This window comes from Microplitis demolitor, chromosome 9, assembly GCF_026212275.2.
Source record: "Microplitis demolitor isolate Queensland-Clemson2020A chromosome 9, iyMicDemo2.1a, whole genome shotgun sequence".
Lineage (NCBI taxonomy): Eukaryota > Metazoa > Arthropoda > Insecta > Hymenoptera > Braconidae > Microplitis > Microplitis demolitor.
Window position 1 is genome coordinate 15,147,621 of NC_068553.1, and position 22,017 is coordinate 15,169,637.

General features: G+C 27.1%; 1 protein-coding gene across 2 annotated transcripts; it reads right to left on the minus strand.

The window, feature by feature from the left end:
• Positions 1 to 4,439: 4,439 nt before the first annotated feature.
• LOC103571555 (calsyntenin-1) lies at positions 4,440 to 21,558 on the minus strand. 2 transcript variants are annotated; one of them, XM_008549747.2, is made up of 5 exons: positions 21,474 to 21,558; positions 21,217 to 21,372; positions 11,465 to 11,744; positions 10,391 to 11,202; positions 4,440 to 6,290 (listed from the first exon to the last, which is right to left on the minus strand). In XM_008549747.2, exons 2-5 carry the CDS (start codon positions 21,317 to 21,319, stop codon positions 4,594 to 4,596), a joined length of 2,892 nt encoding a protein of 963 aa, XP_008547969.1. In that variant the 5' UTR covers positions 21,320 to 21,372; positions 21,474 to 21,558; the 3' UTR covers positions 4,440 to 4,593. The 2 variants fall into 2 exon arrangements, with proteins under 2 accessions (XP_008547969.1, XP_008547970.1); XM_008549748.2 differs by having other exon boundaries at positions 21,217 to 21,378; positions 21,474 to 21,535.
• Between the last annotated feature and the right edge of the window lie 459 nt (positions 21,559 to 22,017).

A 22,017-nucleotide genomic window follows, 5' to 3' on the forward strand; every position in this document is an offset into this window, starting at 1 on the left:
TGACTTTTATCTTTTATTATTTTTGCCCCACCCACTCTACAGTAGAATCGATTAACTTGCATTTAAATTCCCGAGGAAACGTTTGCTACGTAAAAAAAAAAAATCAATTTTTTTATTCACAATATTTTAAATAACAATAATAATATTATAATTATTATAAAATGCACAAAACGTTGAATAAAAAATTTAATTATCAAAAAAATATTGAAATGCATTAAAAAAAAATTATTTCATTCGGCGGGAATTAATTTTATTCAAATAAAAATAATAAATGAAATAAAAAAAAAGTATTTTGAATTTATGAAATAATTATTTGTTGTTAATTTATTATTATTATTTAATGTATTTAAAAATGGACAGTGCGTCCTTATAAAAATGATATGATATGCATATTTAAAAAATAAATTTGTTTTATGACATTATTATATTAATATATAATATAATAATATTGATAGTCATACACAAAAAATAATAATTATAATTATATATTAATAGGATATTATATTAATGAAATAAAGTAATACATATATATTTAATCCATTCATTGGTGAGATAAAAAATAATAAAAATATTAAAATAAACGATGGACGTAAAAAAAGTTTAATGATTAAAGAATAAAAATGAACACTCAGGTTTTATTTGTTCGTGTAAATGTATAAATACTTTAGAAAAAGTTATGAACGGATATAAATGTATATGTAGGTATATATTACATACATACTTACATGTGTATGCATGTATGTATGTATATATAATTTTATGTATGTATCTAATAATAATAATTTCATTTTTCATGGCATTAATGGATTATACGTTGAATGTATATACATGCACACGCGCATATATATACACATCTAATGTATATATGCATATAAACAGTACTGTTATCTTTATATTTTTTTGCTAGCTAGTGATAATGGAATAACGAAACTGGAACTCAGGTACTCTGAGATAAAGTTATGAAGAGAATATTATTTTTAAATATTTATATTTTGTAGATATTTTAGCCGTGAAATTTTTTTTAAATTTTATTAATATACTTTAAAATTCACTGGGATATTTTAAATTATTTATTTACAATCACAAATAAAATTTTTGCTTTTAGAGGGAAAATTAATATAAATTTTACTTTACCTGCAATTTGTAAATAAAAATTTTTTTAGTTTTTTGGATAATTCGAATTATTACTAAAAAAAATAATGTATGAAAAAAATAAAATTAAAAAAATTTTTTAATTTTGATTTTCAATCACTGGGATATTTACAATCACAAATAAAATTAAAAATTTTTGTTTTTAGAATAAAAAATATTAATTTCAATTTTATTTTTTCTTTCGTGTATTTTGTAAATAAATATTTTTTTAATTATTTGAATAATTCGAATTATTACTGAAAAAAATTAATTCGTATGAAAAAATAAAATTTCAAAAATTTTAAATATTGATTTGAAAAAAAATTTGATTTTTATTCACTGGGATATTTAAAATTATTTATTTACAATTATAAATAAAATTTTTGGTTTTAGAAAAAAAATATAAATTTTAATTTTCCTCTTTTTTGGAATTTGTAAATAAAAAAATTTTTCAATTATTTAAATAATTCGAATTATTCTTGAAGAAAACTTAACTTTCATATGAAAAAATTAAATAAAAATATTTTTAATCCTTTTTTTCAAATTGAATTGAAAAAAATTTGATTTTCATTCACTGGGATATTTACAAAAAAATTTCATTTCTCAATTTCAAAATAAAAATATTTTTCATCAGTTGGAAAATTAAAAAAAAAAATTTCATGTACTACGGAATCAAAGTACAAAATTGATGATTTCCATCAACTCCAAAAAAAATATATGATAATTTTAATACTCAATAATAAAAATAAAAAAAAACAGTACTCGATATATGCATATATACCCTATACACATATATGTATATGGATATGACATTATACCATACGTGACGGTAAAGCACTATCATATATAAGATACCCGACAATACGCCATCATATATATTCATATGTAATATATATATATATATATATACATATATAAATTTATATATACATATATATATATATATATTACTAACTATAGCTAGTAAGAGTTAAAAGTATTACTTAAGAAGTAATACCGTGCAAAAATGCGAGATTCAACTCAAGTATTAATTAATAGGCAAGCGTTTGTTATTATTTTCTTTTGTTCAATTAATTTAAATACTCATTATTATTTAATTTAAAATTTTTAATTATTTATTAAATATTTTAAATATGGCCAAGGCTCTGCCTGTTACTACCAACACCGGATTTATTTAAAATAAAGGATTTTAAATTTCTATCCCACGATTGTTACCCTCATTAATTTATTCCAATTAATTGATTCATAAATAAATATAATAAAAAATAATAATTATTATTTGAATTGCGTGAAATGAAATTTAAAAAAAAATATTAACGTGTTCGAATGGAGGACAATCGATGAGATAAATTTAGGTCAAGCGTCGATTCTCTTTAATGTAATTTCAAGTGAATCAGTCGTGTCATGTTTGTATTTTAAAAAATTTTAAAAGGATTTGTTTGTTTTTTTCTTTTTTTTTTTCTTTTTTTCTCAATAATAACAAGTACTAAAAAATTAAATTGCAAATACATTATCTCTACTTATATATTTAAAAGTTAAATCCTTTGTTTATCTAAAAGTAAATATTGAGGCATAAAAAAAATATTTATCTCGAGTATGAATTGTAAAAAGGCAATTAATTATATGAAACATTGTTTTTAGTATATATATTTTTTTGTTTTTTGTTATTGTAAATATGGATGACTTTACGATTATTGATTTTAAAAATTATTTTTTCGCGTCATTTATTGTATTCAATCTATCGTCATAAGACGTGTGAATAGAAATCTAATTAAATAAGCGTGCGCTCTTTACTTATAAATTTTTTTTTTAGTTTACGTTTTTTTTTTAATTCGGTGCTTAAGCAGAGTACTAACTTTGTGGTATTTAATTAATAATTATTTTTTTTTATACTTAAAAATTCCATCTATAGGGACGGATATACGACGCTTCTACATCTTCTCTTATCATTAATCAATCATCAATCATCATTTCTTTCCTTTTTTTATTTTAAATTTATTTAATTGTCTTCTCAGTTTAGTGCCCACTAGTCTAATCAATATTTAACGTCGTAAAAAATAAACTAATTTCAGCTTTAGGTTTTATTTAAATTTTTAATTACAGGAAAAAAAATACTCCGATATGATCATATACTAAAGTTGATCAGATATTAGGTTATCTGATCATTTATGGTCGTTTGAATGAAAATTCGATCAAATATGATCATATATAATATCATACATGATCACATATGATAATACCCGATCATATATTATAATACCTGGTCATTTTTTATGTCAGATATAATCTTATCCAATTATAGATGGATATATATGATCCTATATGATTTTCAACATGATCACATATAACATCATGTATGATTACATATGATAATACCTGATCATATATAATCAGGCATGATTATATATGACCAAACATGATATCAGATATGATCATATATAATTTCTGACATGATCATATATATTTAAACTAATCAGATATCAGGTTATATAATTATTTATGGTCGTTTAAATAAAAATATGATCTGAGATGATCCTATATAACATCATATATGATCACATATGGCAATACCCGATTATATATTACAATACCTGGTCATTTTATACGTCGGATGTGGTATATTTGATCATAAATGAATATATTTGACCAGGCATTATTATATATGACCACACATGATATTATATATGATTTCTGACATGGTCATATATATTCAAATTAATCAGATATGAGGTTACGTGATTATTTATGGTCGTTTAAATTTAAATCTGATCGAATATGATTATATATAATAGCATAAATGATCGCATATGATATCAGATATGATAATACTCGATCATATATAATAATACCTGATTATATTTGATGTCAGATATGATCGTATCCGATCGTAGATGGATATATATCATCAGGCATGATTATATATGACCACACATGGCCAAATAAGGCGATTTTTTATATATGATCATATAAAAAGGTTCATTTGTAATTATATCTGAGTATTTGTTTTCCACATATATTATTATTATTAAATATAAAATTTTTATTTCATAAATTTTAAAGTAAAATATCTCAATTTTAAATATTTAAAATTTTTCACATTTTATTATACGAAATAAAATTTTAAAAAAATATAATCCAATTTTTAATTGTCTAAATACTGACGTCAGTTTTTATTCGAAACATAGATAAAAGTTTTATCTAAAAAAAAAAGATTAAGTAATTATTGAGATATTTTAAAATTTCAAAAGTTATAAAATAAAAAAATTCGTATTTAATAAAATAATAAAAATAAGGTGATCAATTATTAGAATCACTTATTTTTTTTTTTTTTTTCAGTACAAATGTTGAGCTGATAAATGAAAAGGGCACAGAAGCAATAGCTTCATTAATATTTAAATTTAAAACAGAGTACTCGTCTTAATACCGTTATGATGATTTTATAAATGATTATTAAAGATACTTTTAAACATCACGATGATCCCACTCAAGATCATGATGCGGGGCGTTGTGATGACGGGTATGTCTAGCGTGATTTAAGTCACAATCATTATCACAATCACTAGTGTCTAAATCATCATCGCGAAATGAATCATCATCAGTGTCTGACGATCCAGATTCATCATCACCGTCGTCTCTGTTCCCGTTATTATGTGATTCATTATTATCATTCAAGCGATCCATCGGATTAACAGTAATAGCAAGGGCAGAATCATCCCAAGCCATTTCAGTTTCGGTAGTCAATTCATCACCACCAACTGCACACCGTTGTTTAGCTGCCGACGCAGCTCCACGCACGCGTTTGAACCCAATAACAGCCAGGAGCATTAAAAATCCAATACAAATAGCTGCAATAATTGTTATTGAATGACTGCTACCATTGGCGCCAATTAATGTATGGCTGTCATGTAATTGACTCGTTGAATATTCATCAGAAGTATCAGCATGATGACGTGACAGCTGAACGTGTCCCTGTATTGGCTCAAGTATTTTAACAATCGGTGGAATCTCCGGCGTTGAGTGCGACGGCGATTGTGCTGTTGGTGATGCTGTTGGTTTTTCTTTAGGATGTATGACAGCCAATGTCTGCACGTACTCATTGCTAGCAAATCTACCGCTCAATTCCGAGCACGTTAATTTAAATACACGATCAAGATAGTACGCGGGTTTACGATTAGTATAAGTTATCAAACGTATTAATTGTTGATACTTGTATGGCGTATCTGCACCGGATAATACGACACCATCACGATCAATTCGCGATGTTATTGAATGAAATTGATGTAGTGCATCGGTTGGTAATCCAAGTGATTCATGATCAGGATTTAAACTCGGATAAACACTGACAGCACATGCATCTAAACGTGCTGCTGTACCAGCAGTTACTTTAGCGTCGGGAAATATACGTACACCTAAACGAAAATCAGCATATTCACGTGCAACATACGCAGTACCATTAACAGTTATACCAGGACGTGGTGGTGGTAATACTGTAACATATGATTGTACTGAGGGTATTTGTAGTGGATGTGATTCACTGCCTTCGCATACTATTGTTGTGTCAATACGGAAATTACGTCGTCCAGGTGTTGGAAAACGACGTGTATTTGTATAACCAACACGACGCAGTAGTATTTCAACGTTCGTATGATTGTCACCGTCGATACGTACTTCTGTTAAGTCGGAATTTGTACGTAATTGTGTACCTGGCTGTAATAATTCCATAGACGGTATGTGTATACCCTCTTGGCAACGACGTAAACAGGTCAATACTTGTGATTTTTCATTACGTCCTACTAGGACAGATAAACCAGCTAAATAACCACGGAAATGATGTTTTGTTTTGTTATCTGTTCCCTGCCAACAGGCACCCACTACAAGAGTTGTATTGACACCTTTCGCTGGATGCAATGGCCAGTCGTCTATTACCTCGGGGTTCTTTTCATCGGCTGCCCATTCTTCGCCATCGACAAACAGTGATACGCGTGGAAAGTCGACTTGTACGGCGAAATGGTGCCATCTGTCATCACATACCTGGGGTAGTTTCCAACGCCACTCCGCTGGCCGGAAGATGTTGGGGTCGCCTTCAGAGAAATCACGACGTAGGAGGAGAATCAGACGACAGTTGCGGATGAAAAATGCATAGTGGTGACGGTTCATTTCTAAAAATACATTTATCATTTTATTATTGTTATACTTTTTGTTAATTGAATCGTTTATTTGAGAAACCCCATAAGTCATGTTTTTTTCGAGATACGGTTTTTTGTATTTTTAAGTTCTTTGAATGTCTTACCATAGAAATAAAAAAAAATTTGCATCAAATCAGAGTTTCAAAAATAATTAACTGGGTCATAGAAATTTCATTTAATTGAAAAACCCCATAAATAAATAATTTATGGGGCTTCTCAATAAACATATCGACACTGCCATTCTAATATGCCCTATCTCACGAAATTTGACATTTTAACTTTTTTAGAAATATGGAATTGTAACAATGTGCAGCCTATGTGAAAATTTTAGTAGTCAAATGGTTTATTTAAAATTTTTGAAAAAATATTCTAATATATCGTATTCCAAACGCAGATTTTCGCTCCATTTTAATATGTCGTATTCCACATTCTTATAAATTCAGCCACGCTTGATGTTTTTAATTTTAAAGTAATTTTAATGACGCAATTAACGACATGAGTAAAAATATAATTATGCATCATTTTTTACTTTTCTTATAGCATATAATTCATAATTATTTATTCACTACAAACACCTGTATTTTATGAAAAACGTGAAATTTAATTTTTAGGTTATACCAATGTAAATATAATACAAATAAATAAATTTTCTTTTGCGACTGTGAAACATTTTTACCGTCACCTGAAAAATTTCCCAAATTTGGGATGCGACATATTAGAATGGCAGTATCGATATGCAGTTTTGTTTCCCTAGCGGGTACGAATGACGGTAAATTACCGGATTTTATCGAAATTTACTGCAAATTGCGGCAACTTACGACAAATTAACACAATTTACGCTAAATTCCCGAAACGTGCCGTAAATCGCTGTATTTTCACCGCAAATGCGTATTGGCAGCAATTTACGCCAATTTTTCGGAATGCCGTAAATTGTGGTAATTTACGACGAAATGTCGCAGCATTGCTGAAATTTGGGGTAAAATATCATATTTTGCGGTAATTCTTTTGAATATCGTAAATTACGGTAATTTACAGTAATTAGGATCTGCTAGGGTTTACAGAAATAATTTTTTTTTTTTAATTTAAAATTCGCGCTTTTGTTGGAAGTTAATTTCAAATGTTTTATTGTTGACTATTATATGACTAATTAAAATGTTTAAATTAATTATTATTTTTTTTAAATTTCTCAGTTTCAGATTTCAAATACATATTTTATACTTCATTTCATCAGCGTAATAAATGATTCAAGTGGAAAAAATTATAAAACAATGATTTTATAACTTTTTTTCCGTTTGGTTGAGAAACCCCGTAAGCCAGTCAACCTTAAATAATTTTTTTAAATAGTTTCAATTAAAAAATTGAATTTTTTCTTGTTTGAATCTTTTTCAGAGATGCGAACGCTATTGTCTTAAATTATTTATTTATTTTTTTAATGGAAAGTTTTTCCAGAAATTTTTTTTGTGTTTCCTGAAAAATTTTGTTTTTTTGATCTATGGGGTTTCTAAAATAAACGATTCAATTAATAACTATAATTTTACTGGAAATAATTTTTGTTATTTTTTTTAGTTTCAGATGTAGTTTTAAATAAATTAAGAGACAGATAGTTTACAGAGAATTCATTTCGAGTTGTGCTTTTTATGTTTAAAATTAATTAAACTGATCGTAGCAACTCGGTACGTATACTTTTCTTGCTAATAAAGTTTGAGACTTATGTTTGAGTTTAAAATTTTTTAAAAAGCTTTCTCAACAATGTGATTAAATTTTAATAAAGTTTTTTTAATTCTTTTTTTTTATTCATGACTTAATTTAAACAATTTTTTTTTTTAAATTTACTGCTTTGTTTTTATTTTTATTACTATTTATGTTGGCATTTTTATGAGTTTTTCAGAAAAGCAGGATTTAAAAACACTAAGGACAGCAAAGCTTAGTCATCGAATCGATAATCGCGCTCACTTTCGGTACACTTCTCTTGTAAACTAATAAAGCCGGACTTGGTAAGCTCCAAAAAAGAAAAAAAAAGAAATAAAATAAAAGGAATAAACTGCAAATACTCTCTCGACACGATAGGCTTAATTAAATTTATGTATTTTTGTGTTTAATATTTTTTCCTGAGCTTTAGAATTAAATTTTTTTTTTTTAATTTTAATTAAAGCAGACCCAATACCAGATCAATTCCAATGGAATATATATTTATATACGATTGTTATTCAGAATAACTATTTTTTAATTTAGATCAATCACTCAAAAATTTGAATATTTAAAAAAAAATGCATTTTAATCAATTTCCAAAACATCGACGTGTTTTTTTACGCAATATAAGCGAAAAAAATAAAATTTTAAACATTTCTCAGTTAAATTAAAGTCCTAGTGAAGTATAAACGGATTGATAAAATTCTTTGTTGATTTATCTGAGAGATTAAAATCGATAGAATGTCTTTTATGTTGTTTACTCTTTTAAATTATCTGATCTAGTCTAGGTTTAATTTGTTAGATTTGTTGAACTAGTACTTGATCTTGTTAATATATACAGCAAACTATTCGTAATGATTTGCACACATTTTTTATCTTTGTTGAAAATTTACTTTCAAACATTAAACGTTCATTTTGTTTGAATCAGTGACTTAGATAAGAAAAATTGATAGTTCAAGAAAGATTAAAGAGCACAAAAATATTTTAAAAAATATAAATTTACTTTAAGTTTCATGGATTGATTGTTATTTTTTAAACTTCCCGCTTAGAAAATTAAAAATTTTTAAAAATATCTGAAAACCGCCTGACCCTGTGGGCGTTGAGACAATTTAGGTAATACACAGCAACAACAAAAAATAATAAAGTAAATGGTTGTTTTTTAACTTCCCACTGAGAAAATTGAAAGTTTTCAAAAATTCGGGAAGTTATTGGTTTCGCTTCAATTTCCGAAAATTGAATTTCTAACAGATCTTGACTTTTTGAGGTTCTAAGAAACTATTGTGACTAATTTCAACATGATGTCCGAATATATGTATGTGTGTTTGTATGTAACTACATATGTATGGAAATATTCTGTAATTTTTGAACGGATAAATCGATTTGGGTTTTTTGTTGCTTTTGAAGCGGCTCGTTAATTCCAACAACTTTTGAAAAATTGAGCTTAATCGATACGGTACGTTCGGAGATATTTCAAAAATAAATTTTGTACTAATTTTTTCAAAACTGTTTTTTCTTTTTGATAACTTGCAAAGTACTCGATAAATTAATTCCAAAATCTATAATCAGCTCTAAAACTTCATAGCCGCGTTGAATGTCACCTCAACCACCAAAATCGGTTCATTCTTTCAAAAGAAACCATTGTCGAAAGAATTGCAAAAAAGTGTTTTTTTCTAATAAAATCTGAAATTTTGAACTAATTGATGACGGTGTTTTTTTTGAACGTCAAAATCGATTCATTATTTCAAAAGATATTGGTGATTAAAAATAACGATTTACTTCGTTTATTCGGAATTGCTCATATTATTTATCAAATGTTTCGAAATTTTCTCCAATGTTAGAAGTCAGAAAACTGCGCGAAATGCCATTTTAGACAACAAAATCGGTTCATTATTTCCAAAGATACTGCTGATATAAATTCTAAAAACACAACGATTCACTTACTCATTTTCGTTTATTACTTGAATTTTCGCAATGGAATGTACGACATTACTATTGTTGAGCTTGACAAGCTCAAAAAGTACTGACAGTAATGTTTTCAAACTCTTAGAACTCGAAAACAGCGAGAAGTTCCGAGGGTGACCCGCAGAATCAACTAATTTTCAGATTTTTTATTTTCAAATTTCATTATTATTCAATTTATGTTTAAATATGTATGTACTGCAGGGGTATAATAGTTAAATATTAACAACAATGTGCATTGTTAAATTGTTATTCGAATACTAGTACCGAGAATTTTTTAATAATTACGTATAAAAAATGAAAATCTAACATCATTTTCTTTAATCTCTCACATTACTCTGATGAAAAGTGACCGGGTATTGGGTTTCTTACCTCACACTTCATCTAATTTGTTATAAAACATAATAATAAAAAAAAGAACTTACTATGATCATCAGCAGCACACAAAATATGTTCTTTGACATGTGGGTCTTGTCGTGGACGAGGTCGGTGTTTAATCCATACTCCAATAGTAAATTTCTGAGCGAGTGCATGGTCAAGAACATCAGCAGGAACAATGGCCGCAGAAACGCTTCCGTCAAATTCAAAAATTTCATCAGCTTCACGGCCTTCATCTCGCGACAAGCTTGCAGTCCACGGGGTAGTAGGTCCTGGAGTGGGAAGTAAATCAACACTGTCACGAGATGCGCCGCATAATTTACGCTGACTCCTTACACCGTAAGTATCACGATCGCAGCCTTTGCCAATGTGATCAGTAGCCAGTGTCAGTGTGGCCCTCAAATTACGCAGCAAACATGGCGCGTCGCACAATTCGAGCCGTGCTGAAGGTATCAGTGGCTGTGGTCCAGTACCCGCGGCATAATCAACCCGTTCAGGAATTCCGCGCCATCCAGGTGAACATACACGGTTTACTTTAACGGTAACCATTGCTGGCGCTGATTGTTTCATTCCACAGTCGTAAGCAACGACACTCAAGATATAATTGTGTGAACGCTCGTAGTCCAATGGCTCTGTGTTGCGAATTGCTCCTTCATTGTCGATAACAAAAGGCTGATCAGCCGTCAATATTTCATATTTACATACATCCCCAAATTTAGGTGTGCAGTCACGATCTGATGCTTCAACTCGGACAACTTCTTCGTACAAACGACCCTCATCTACTGTACTCACGTACGCTGGTTGTAAAAATTGCGGCGCATATTCGTTTACATCAATTACTGTTATATGAACGGTTGCACTGTAAAAAGAGAATGAAAAAAAAAAAAAAAAAAAATTTAATTCAAGTGACGGGGTTTTTAAAATTAACTCTAATTCAATTTTATTTTATTTTGTTATTGAATATTTAATTCACAAGAGAGAAAAATTATATTTTTACGTACGTCAGTTTTTATTAAAAAAATAAATACTTGTAATTAATAAATATATAGAGTATTTATTTTAGTAGGTATTTGGTAGAATAAAATAATAATTGAGTGTGAATGGTAAAATATAAGACCTACTTTTCAGATTGTGCACCATTGCAGGCAACAGCAGCGATATCGAATTTATAATTGCGGCGTTTTTCGCAATTTAGTACACGTAATGCACGTAATACAGCTATTCCTTTTTCTTTAACAATAATCTCGAAAGGCGCATCTCCGTGATGTTTATTAGCAATACGATATGAACATATTTTAGCTCCCAGGGCACGTATTTGTGGTGTTACTTCAACTAGAGTTTCGTTTTCTTTAACGAGTCCATGATAACCGCTGTCGACGCTCTCCAGATCCAAGTGAGGTACTGTATCATCAAAAGATATCATTATTACAATAAGTATATTATATTATATATACACTTAGTATACATATACTGTAATTAGTGGTTAAGGATGTAATTACAACTTTAACAAGGGTTATCAGATATTTTTGGCTGTTTTTTTCGGAAACAAAATCTCTAAATACAAACTACAGACTGCACATTAATGTACTACTGTCTAATATAGCGAAGTGCGCTTTAATTTTTTGATAATATACGTTTGTTTAAGAACAAAACCACCAAAGTTTCCATTTATTGCGCAAGTGCAAAAATAATAGTACCGTTCGTGGACTTGAGTGCAATAGAGAAAAGTGCAGATCCTTCTTAAAGGATAAGGTGAGCAAAAAGCATGTTTTCGTAGCAGCTACATTGAAATTTTGAGTTTGAATGTTTTTTTAACAGTTAAAACCAACCAATTTCAAATCAATGGAATGCAGAGGGTAAAAAGTTGTTGGTAATATTTTCTGGGACAGAAAACGTTTAGTTGCCTTAGAAAATTAAGTAATTGTGTTTAGTATGCTAAATTTTTAATTCCTATCATTTAGAATGACTATAACGTTTTTCAATGCAAAAATAGTTGGTGTTATAATTTTTCTTAATAGAATTAATAATTATTGGATGATAACCTGCAATAAATTTCATAACAGTTACTATCAGGATAGTAACAGTTACCATCGGGATGATAACAGTTACTATCAGGATGGTAATATTTACTATCAGGATGATAATATTTACTTCTGCAATAAATTTCGTAACAGTTACTATCAGGATGGTAACAATTATAATTTCTGATGGTAACTCTTACCATCTGGATTATAAATATAACTATTTAGAATAATTATAATAATTAACTCTAGTTAACATACAGGATTGTAACAATTATCATAAATATGGTGAATATTACAATTTAGATGATTTATACAATCATCTAGATAATATTTACTACTATCTGATTGATGGCAGAAATTTTTACCATAACTAGATAGTAACTCCTATTATTTAATTTTCTGAGTGTACACAGAAAAAAAGTATTTCTTGGCGCAAGAAAAATTTTGCAGTATGAAATGAAACCAATTTTTTTTTAGGACTAGAGAAAATTTCTTGCCCCCAAAAATTTTCATTTTCAATTCATAATGCAAAAATTTTCTTGGAGCGGGTAAATTTTTTTTTTTTTTGCGTCAAGAAATACTTTTTTTTTCTGTGTACCTGCTAAATTAGTTTCTGCTTCATTTCTACCTTGTCAGATTTCATAATTGCATTCGTATTGCTTATTGTAAACCTTAGAATAATAATAAGTCATGCTAATTAACCAAGTTGTCAGTTAAATAAGTAAATGCTATATTGGTTCTCAATTGTCTGGTTTCGGCTGGTTCCAGACGTTGAAACTAACTTCCAATGCAGGTTATTATGAAATAGTGTATTGTATACCAAGCAAGGAAAGTAAGACATTCCAATCTGCGTGTGTAATTTTCTATTCGAGCCGAAGGGTAGCGAACTCGTGGATTAGAATATCCAACCTTTCGTAGTATGCATACTTTTCATACTTTTTTTTGGTCATTATTTGTAGAAAAGTTGGCATATGTGTAACTTATTTTCTTATTAGAGAAAAATGCAACTTCCTTCCTACTAAACAGGGCAACAGAACACGTATTCAATCTTTGTGTGATGGCAGCCCTCGCTTTCGGCTTCAATCGATCTCACCCTCGTTTGAAATTGTCTTTCATTCCTTACCACACAATCTACTATTAGACGAAGAAAAATTATCTATATAAATCGAGAAACAATAATTAATATAATGATAAAGAGATTAGTAAATGCTATCATTCTAAATAGTAATTCTTTAATTATATTTAAAATGTGAATAATTTTAGTCTAATTATTAAAATTTATTATATTATCTATGCAGAAAAAATTAATATTTTAATTTTTAAAATTCAAGGCGCGTTTTATAAAATTTATTTATTGGAATTTTAGAATTCCTTACACGGAGAAAAATGCAGATCAAAATTAAATAATAATTACAATCACAATGAAAAATTTGCCATCTCAAATAAAAAATTACAATCCATAAAAAAAATTACGATTTGTAGAAAATTAAATTTTTATTTGAATTATTACTTTCTAGATTGTAATTCTCACTTATCATAATAATTACAATAAAGCTTTGTTAAATTTTCGCTTGGGAAAAATCAATATTTACTTATTCATATAAAAATAGTTCAATCTTACAAAAAGTATAAATTGTCATTAGAATTATTAAAAGTTAGCACATTAGTCGCAATTTTTGTCTCGTAGTTGATAAATATTACATCTCCAATGTAATTCTACGTAGGTACTATACATTTTAGAATGTCGGTAAGACAAATTGTTACTCCGGGAGATAAAATTACTATTTGAGATTGTAAAAATTACCATCTGGATTGTAAAAATTACTCGCCAGAATACATCTTTCACAAAGCGCGTTAACTAATATTTACTAAGTACAACAGTAAAAATTATTGGTACATTATAATTTTTATTTGTCGCTAGTAAATTTTATTTTGAATGCAGTAATTTTTATAATCAACAGAAATTATTATTCTAAATAATATGTTGTAATTTTTACTTCGAGTTTTGTACAAGTTTTGATTTTTTTTTAACGTTTCAAGATTACTTCTTAGATTGTAATTTTTTTTTCAAATTTAGTGTACATTGACACCCAGATTTCGGGTTGCAATTTCTAACACTAACTTTTAAAGTTTTTTTTTCCATGTAACAAAAAAATATTTTTTCATTCAAGAATTTATTTTTTTGATAATCATAATCATCAATAAAACATACTTTTGTCTGGAGCGAGTTTCTAGTTATTTCTACCCATGTTTTTTCTTGGATAAAAACTCTATACGTGATATAAAAAGCAAAGACCAATGGACCGTACTATAATCTAGCAATTTCAGCTTTATTTTTTTGGAAATTCTCATTTATTTCGGCAAAAAACGTAGACAAAGTTTCCATCTAGAATAAGTACAACAAAAAAAAAATGACCTTTGCTCAGTCGGGAGCGATATAGAAAGAAGAATGAACTGCTCTTAGAAATTATTCGATATAATTTTTTTTTTAACTTAAAAATTATTGTAAATAAATAAAAAATTATTGTTCGTTTATTTAAATTTGTGAAATTAAATAGCAATTTCTTTTTTTTTTTTTTTAATATAACATTTAATTGATTTGAAATAAATCTTTTAATAAAAATGTTTACTTTCTATTAGTCCTTTTTTTGTTGGATGTAAGGATAATAAATCAATACTTTGTTTAAATTGGAAAGATTTATCTGTAAACTTCCGAAATAAAATGGTGTAAGTTTCTTTTAAATGGAACATAATAAATTAATCGTCACATGACGTTTTATTTGCACATGTGAACTTTGAAATAATTTGTCGTTGATAGTGATGATAAATTATTAAAAAATTGAAATTGTAATAAATTAGTAACGAGTTTGTCAAAACCAACATTATCTGGTTATTAAAACTCAAGATATAACTGTAGATCTAAACTCGAGAAATAAAAGGCGCGATAAATAAATTATAAGTTTGTCAAAGTAATCCTGTTTATATTTAAATTCTAGAGGAATTACTGAATATTTAAAGTTTAAAAATGATCAAAATCGATGGTTATTTATTGTTAAAGCCACGACATTTTTACTATGGAATGACTCATTTGTAATTATTTAATTTCTCTTAAATTAATGTGAGTCATATTCATGATCTAAAAATGTTATATTAATGTGAATGTATTCATGACCGGAAACTTCGTTCCCGCATGAAAATACCATATATGATAAATATATATGGAAAAATATATAATCAATATGGGACCATATAAGTGGTCATAAACGATATATATATTTTCTTATATATAATATACTAAGTTTTAATATAATTAATTATATACGTGAGTTTATAAGTTATTACATACATTATACATATTTATAATCATATATGTAAACTTATAAGTTAGCGCATATATGTATTATATATATTGATAATTATATATGTAAATTTGTAAGCTAGCGCAAATATATATATATATATATATATTCAATAAGTTATAGATAAAATTGAACGGAATATAGTATAGTGCCGGATAGCTCAACTGGTAGAGCACTCGGCGCGATACCGACATGGTCTGGGTTCGATTCCCAGTTCGGGCTATCTATATTTTTCTCAATTTATCTATAAATTGTCTTATTGAGAAGGTTTGCATGTTTTAGGTTTCCACTATATTAAATTGGTGTTAATACCGTACGATGGACGGTGTGGCTCAATAAGTTATAGATAAAATTGAACGGAATATAGTATAGTGCCGGATAGCTCAACTGGTAGAGCACTCGGCGCGATACCGACATGGTCTGGGTTCGATTCCCAGTTCGGGCTATCTATATTTTTCTCAATTTATCTATAAATTGTCTTATTGAGAAGGTTTGCATGTTTTAGGTTTCCACTATATTAAATTGGTGTTAATACCGTACGATGGACGGTGTGGCTCAATAAGTTATAGATAAAATTGAACGGAATATAGTATAGTGCCGGATAGCTCAACTGGTAGAGCACTCGGCGCGATACCGACATGGTCTGGGTTCGATTCCCAGTTCGGGCTATCTATATTTTTCTCAATTTATCTATAAATTGTCTTATTGAGAAGGTTTGCATGTTTTAGGTTTCCACTATATTAAATTGGTATATATATATATATATTTTGAACACAATTTTTGAATCTTATAACAGAGAGAGGAAGACAGAAAAGAATAGATTTTATTTATTCTTACATATATGGGGAGACTTATATAGTTCTATATATCGAAAAATATACAAAAATTTATAAAGTTAAATATATGGTACATATATCATGCCATATAATGATGAATTATATATGTATTCTTATTTGTTTCCATATATAAATAACATTTACGTTTGAATATATTGAAATTATAAGTTTTCAAATATATAAATAATATATTGAAGTTATACGAAAATATATGAAATTATATAAGAGAAAACATATATAAAAATATAATAAAATCAGCCAAAATCTATGTATACTTCTATATAAGATTTCATGTATTGTCACATATATATTTATATCTGTAATATATATTTTTTAATATATGTTTACTATATGTGATATTTTCATGTGGGTTTATTTATAAATAAGTCTTGTATAAAAGGTAAAAGTAATTACTGATATTTATGTACCGAATAGAATTTGAGAACATTTACGTTCGCTATCTATGGCTTGCCATTAAATTTTACTGTAACTCGCATTAATATCTCTTCATGAAGGATCAAAATAAATCAATAAGTTCGTAAAAATTTTAAGGCTTCCGCACCGTGAAACGGCGTTCAATATTACAGGCTATAGTAAACGAGCATGAGTAATCATCAGATAATTATTAACTATTTTCAAAAAAAAAAAAAACATTCTGATTAACATTAAAGATTTATAATATTTTGAATGCATTATTTAGATTTTACTCTGATAATTTCTCATTAAAAATAACAGTACTGTAGTATTAAATAATAAACAATAAAAGATTTGAATTTTTGAAAAACCAATTACGTTTTTTTAAAAATCCAACTTTGAAAAATATGGAAAACTTTGAGTCCTTACATTTGATTATAAAAATAAAGAAGTTATTTGAAGACATTTAAATTAAATTTTATGAGGTCTATTTTATAAGTTTTTTAAAATTTATTCATACTAAGTCGGATTGCTTTTTTTTAAAACATAAAAAAATATCCGGTGTCCGTTGCTTTCACTATCGTCCTTCAAATTTATTATTTTTTAATAATATACCACTTAGTAAAATATATTTCAAGTTTAATAAATCTAAATGTATCTAAACTTAAATGTTTTAGAGGGGAAAGAAAATATAAATCAAAACTGATATATATATAAATATTTTTATTAAGTTTGAAGACCTCTTTTGATTCGTAGAATGTTAATTTTAAACTAAAAAGAATTAGTCTATTTTTTAAACTGTGACAAATCGTACAAAATTCTTTAAATAACTTCTATCATCATCACATTATTATAATTATATACAGACAAAATAATTTTATTTATTATTTTATTAATAAATATATTAATTAAGAATTTATTTTTTTAATAAATTATTTAATAATTAATTTTAAAAAAAATTTTTTTAAATATTCATCTTAATATATATATAGATATAGTGAGGTATATATATATATATATATTAGGGTGAGCCAAAAAAAAAACTATTTTTTTTTTAGTTACCATAAAATTCACTAGAACACTACTTTTTTTAAAAACGACATTAAAAACTCAATAACTAGAAAATTATGCAGAATTTGAAAAAAATTTATCAGACATAATTTGTAGGAAATAAAATTGTCTACAAAAAAGATCTTATGATATTTTGTGATAAGTCTGATATTTTTGCCAGAAAAGGAAAAAGACCTCGAAATTTACTATAAATTTTACTTAAAGCTCCAATAATTTTTGGATATATAAATTTATCAAAAAATGATAAGAGGCTTTTTTGTACAGCGTTCAATTTCCCACAAGAAATATCTTGAGCTTTTCTGTACAATGAGTCATTGCCGAGGTATAAAATTTCAAACTTAAAATTTTTTTTTCTCATTTTATTTAAATGGGAAATCGAAAATCATGAAGAAGCGACTCTTCTTATTAATACTAAGAGCTCAAACTTTACCAGAATTTTTTTTTTCATCATCTTGAACGATATTTTCACAGTAACTTTTTTTTTGGATAATTATATAGAAGTGGGGCTGTCGCCATTTTTTGTGATAAAAAAAAAAGTATTTGAGCTGCGGACTTCGTTTTGGTGCCATTTTTTTCAGCTTTTCAGCGGATTTGTTAATTTTCATTGATAATTGATCCAAAAATTGAGTTACCTATTTTTTTTTTCACTTTTATATCTAAAATTTCATATTTAGTTTTTCAAGTATTTTTTTATCAAAACTATTTTCTGGGCTATTATCATATTTTTTTTCATAAAGTATCTTCTTCTATATCTTCGTAAGGTATCACTTCTATATAATTACCTTTTTTTGCCCACCCTAATATATGGGGTGAATTTATTAAAAATTCACAAATAGTTATTAATGTTGAAAAAACATTTTGCTTATCAAAGTGAATATATTTGTTACAATGAGATATTAAATCCTTTCATGTTAATATAATAGATGGCTACATAATCTCTTCAGCCTCATTAATTATTAAATAATTACATCTGGGCAATGTTATTAGTTGAAACAAAATACTCTATACATTTAACGAATGATAAAAAAAAATACTCTATTGTTCAAAATGATCTTTACTATAGTGAATATAACAAGTATATTTTATTGGTATGTAAAGAACAGTGCACTGTTGGCCTAAATGATAATATCAAAGCTCATCAATTGATTTTCCCACGTAATAATGCACAAAAAGACTCGGATATAAATAATTGTAAACCCAAAAGAATTGATGTTACTTAAAACGGTCGAAATGTTATTTTTCACTTAGATTTTATTTTAATAATACTTTTAAGTGTTTTAACAATAATGTATATTGTACTCTGAATTTATAATAATTATTTAGTTTATCGTAATAACAAATATTTAATTATGTGGCGCACAAACTTTGTGATAAATATAATAAATTTATTATAGACAATTTAAATTAAGAAGTTATCGAGTAACGTACACAGAAAAAAACTAAATTAACTGTTGTAAAAACAACTTTTTTTTAAGTAATTGATCAATAAAAATTATCGCATTATTAAATCTTTATTTAAATTGAATAATAATGTTACTGGACAGAAGAAAATTGAAATTTATTTACAGTAGTCCAAAAAAAAGATCAGCAAATCTTGAGCTGAGCTCAGATTTCTTCAATTAAAAAATAATTTTGTATGAAGTCATCAAATTTTTGCACTAAATATATATTATACAGAAAAAAATAATTTCTTGGCGCAAGAATATTTTTTTACTATAAATTGAAAACAAAAATTTTCTTGGGGTGAGCAAAATTTTCTTGAGTCAAGAAAAATTTTTGCTAATCTTAAGAAAATTTTTGTTTTCATTTCACAATTCAAAATTTTTTCTTACGTCAAAAAACCAGTTTTAGTCTGTGTATAAACAGAAACTACAATATTTCTAAAAGTTACTTTTCTTCTCAGTGTATATATAATTTTTGTACTCCTCCAAGGGGGAAAAGGGGTCTGAGATACAAAAAGAAAAAGTTTTCATAAAAAAATATTTAAAAATAAGCCAGTGGTAGTGGGGAGAGACAAGTCAGTTTAAAAAAGTCCCCATGCGATAGGCAGGATAACTCATGAATGCTTCATCCGAAATCAAAAAACCAAAAAGGTTTCTTTGGTACATGTTTATCTTGGATTTGAACGGTTTTTTTTTCCAATAACTACTTATTTTTTAATTAAATAAAAGGAGCGATTTTTGGCAAAAATCAGAGTTTTTTGATTGCACCTTTACCAAAAATTCAAAAATGAATATTTTGTTTATTCCTTCGTTCAAATCCATCAAACTTATGTACTAAACAAATCTTGTAGGTTTTTTGATTTCAGATGAAGCAGTCATGAGTTATCCTGCCTACCGCATGGAGACTTTTTTTAAGTGACTCGGCTCTCCCCCCTACCACTAGCTTATTTTTCAATATTTTTTTATGAAAATTTAGCAGAATATTCTTGAAATGATGCTTAACAATGTCACTAATTTTAAGAATTTTAATAAAGAACGTACTCTGAAAAAAAAATCACAAAAATATCCTCTTTTTTTTTGTATCTCCTTTCCCCTTTAACTTTTCGCGGCCTTTACAAAGATTTATTGACTTTTAATAAATATTTGATAATTCTCAAAAATTTCTTAATTATTCAATATTTATTTAATAATTCCCCCATTCAAATAATTTCCTAAACAACAACAAATTTTATTTCCTATAAATAATTCCTCACATCAGTGTACTTAAATAAATCCATAATAATTATTATTATTATTTAAATTAAAATTTTCCATATGTGTAATAATTGAATAAGTGAAATGCAAATTAAATACCAAACTTGGGTATATATTGTGCAATATAAAGCATATTAATTGAATCTTAACTTGTTTGACAAGTAATTAATGCAGGAATATAAAATAAAAATGGTTATTTCTTTTTTTAAATTAATGCCGTATAAAATAAATGTTTAAAAAATAATTTAAAATTTTTAAATAAAAATTAACAAAAGCTATTGATTTGTAGTGGAAATTTTTAACAGAATCGCCATAACAGGTAACGAGTAAAGCAAAAAAAAATGATACGACATTATATGAAAAGGGATTAGGTTCTGCTGTGTGGGTGAGAGAAAGTTTTAAAATAAAACAAGCGAACTATGGGACAAATGGGACGTCAGTAAATTTATATTTATAAATAAAATAATAATTACCTCCATGATCATTAAATGAGGTCGGTATAGGCCAGGATTCTGGAGGAATTCCATGTGAAAATCCAAATAGTGTTAGCATAAACACTGCACTTGACACAAACATGTCTCTTGTCTTTTATTGTCACTTATAAGATATTTAATATCTAGTTTCTTTTCCTGTAACTATAACTGTTTAGTTTTCGTCGATATATATTTTATAATTAAAAGTATTTAATAAATAAAAAAGTGTACTAATTAAAAGCACATCGTAGTTGCACCTTAAAAACTTTTTTTATTTTTTACTTGTTCTCGTTTCTCGTTCTTTATTCGTCTGGTCTGGCTCTACTACGGTTTGTCTGCGACAGCAATCGTGGAGTCAATATTTTAGTAGAATATCGATTTGACGGAAATTTAGTTTAAGATTTTATACTAGAAGCGGCGCTGTTTGTCACTTTGCAGGGCGCCATCTTGCGGATGACATTTGAAATTCTATTTTTAAAATTAGACATTTATTTTATTTGAATTATAGATTGTTTATTTATTAATTATTATTGATCTTCATAATTGAAATTTTTGTTTATTTGTAATTTTTATAATTTTGAATTTTTTTTTTAAATTTAATTTTACGCGGCTTAAATAAATTGAAGAGGGAGATGAAAGTTTAATATAAAGGGCGCCTGTGACCTTATTCCATTGACAATAGAGGTATTGTCTAAAATTTATGACAGGGATGTTAAGGATTAGAATATATGGTTGTAATTTAAAGAACAATGAAACGTATAATAGAGTTGTCATTACAATAAGATAATGTTGAAAGAAAAA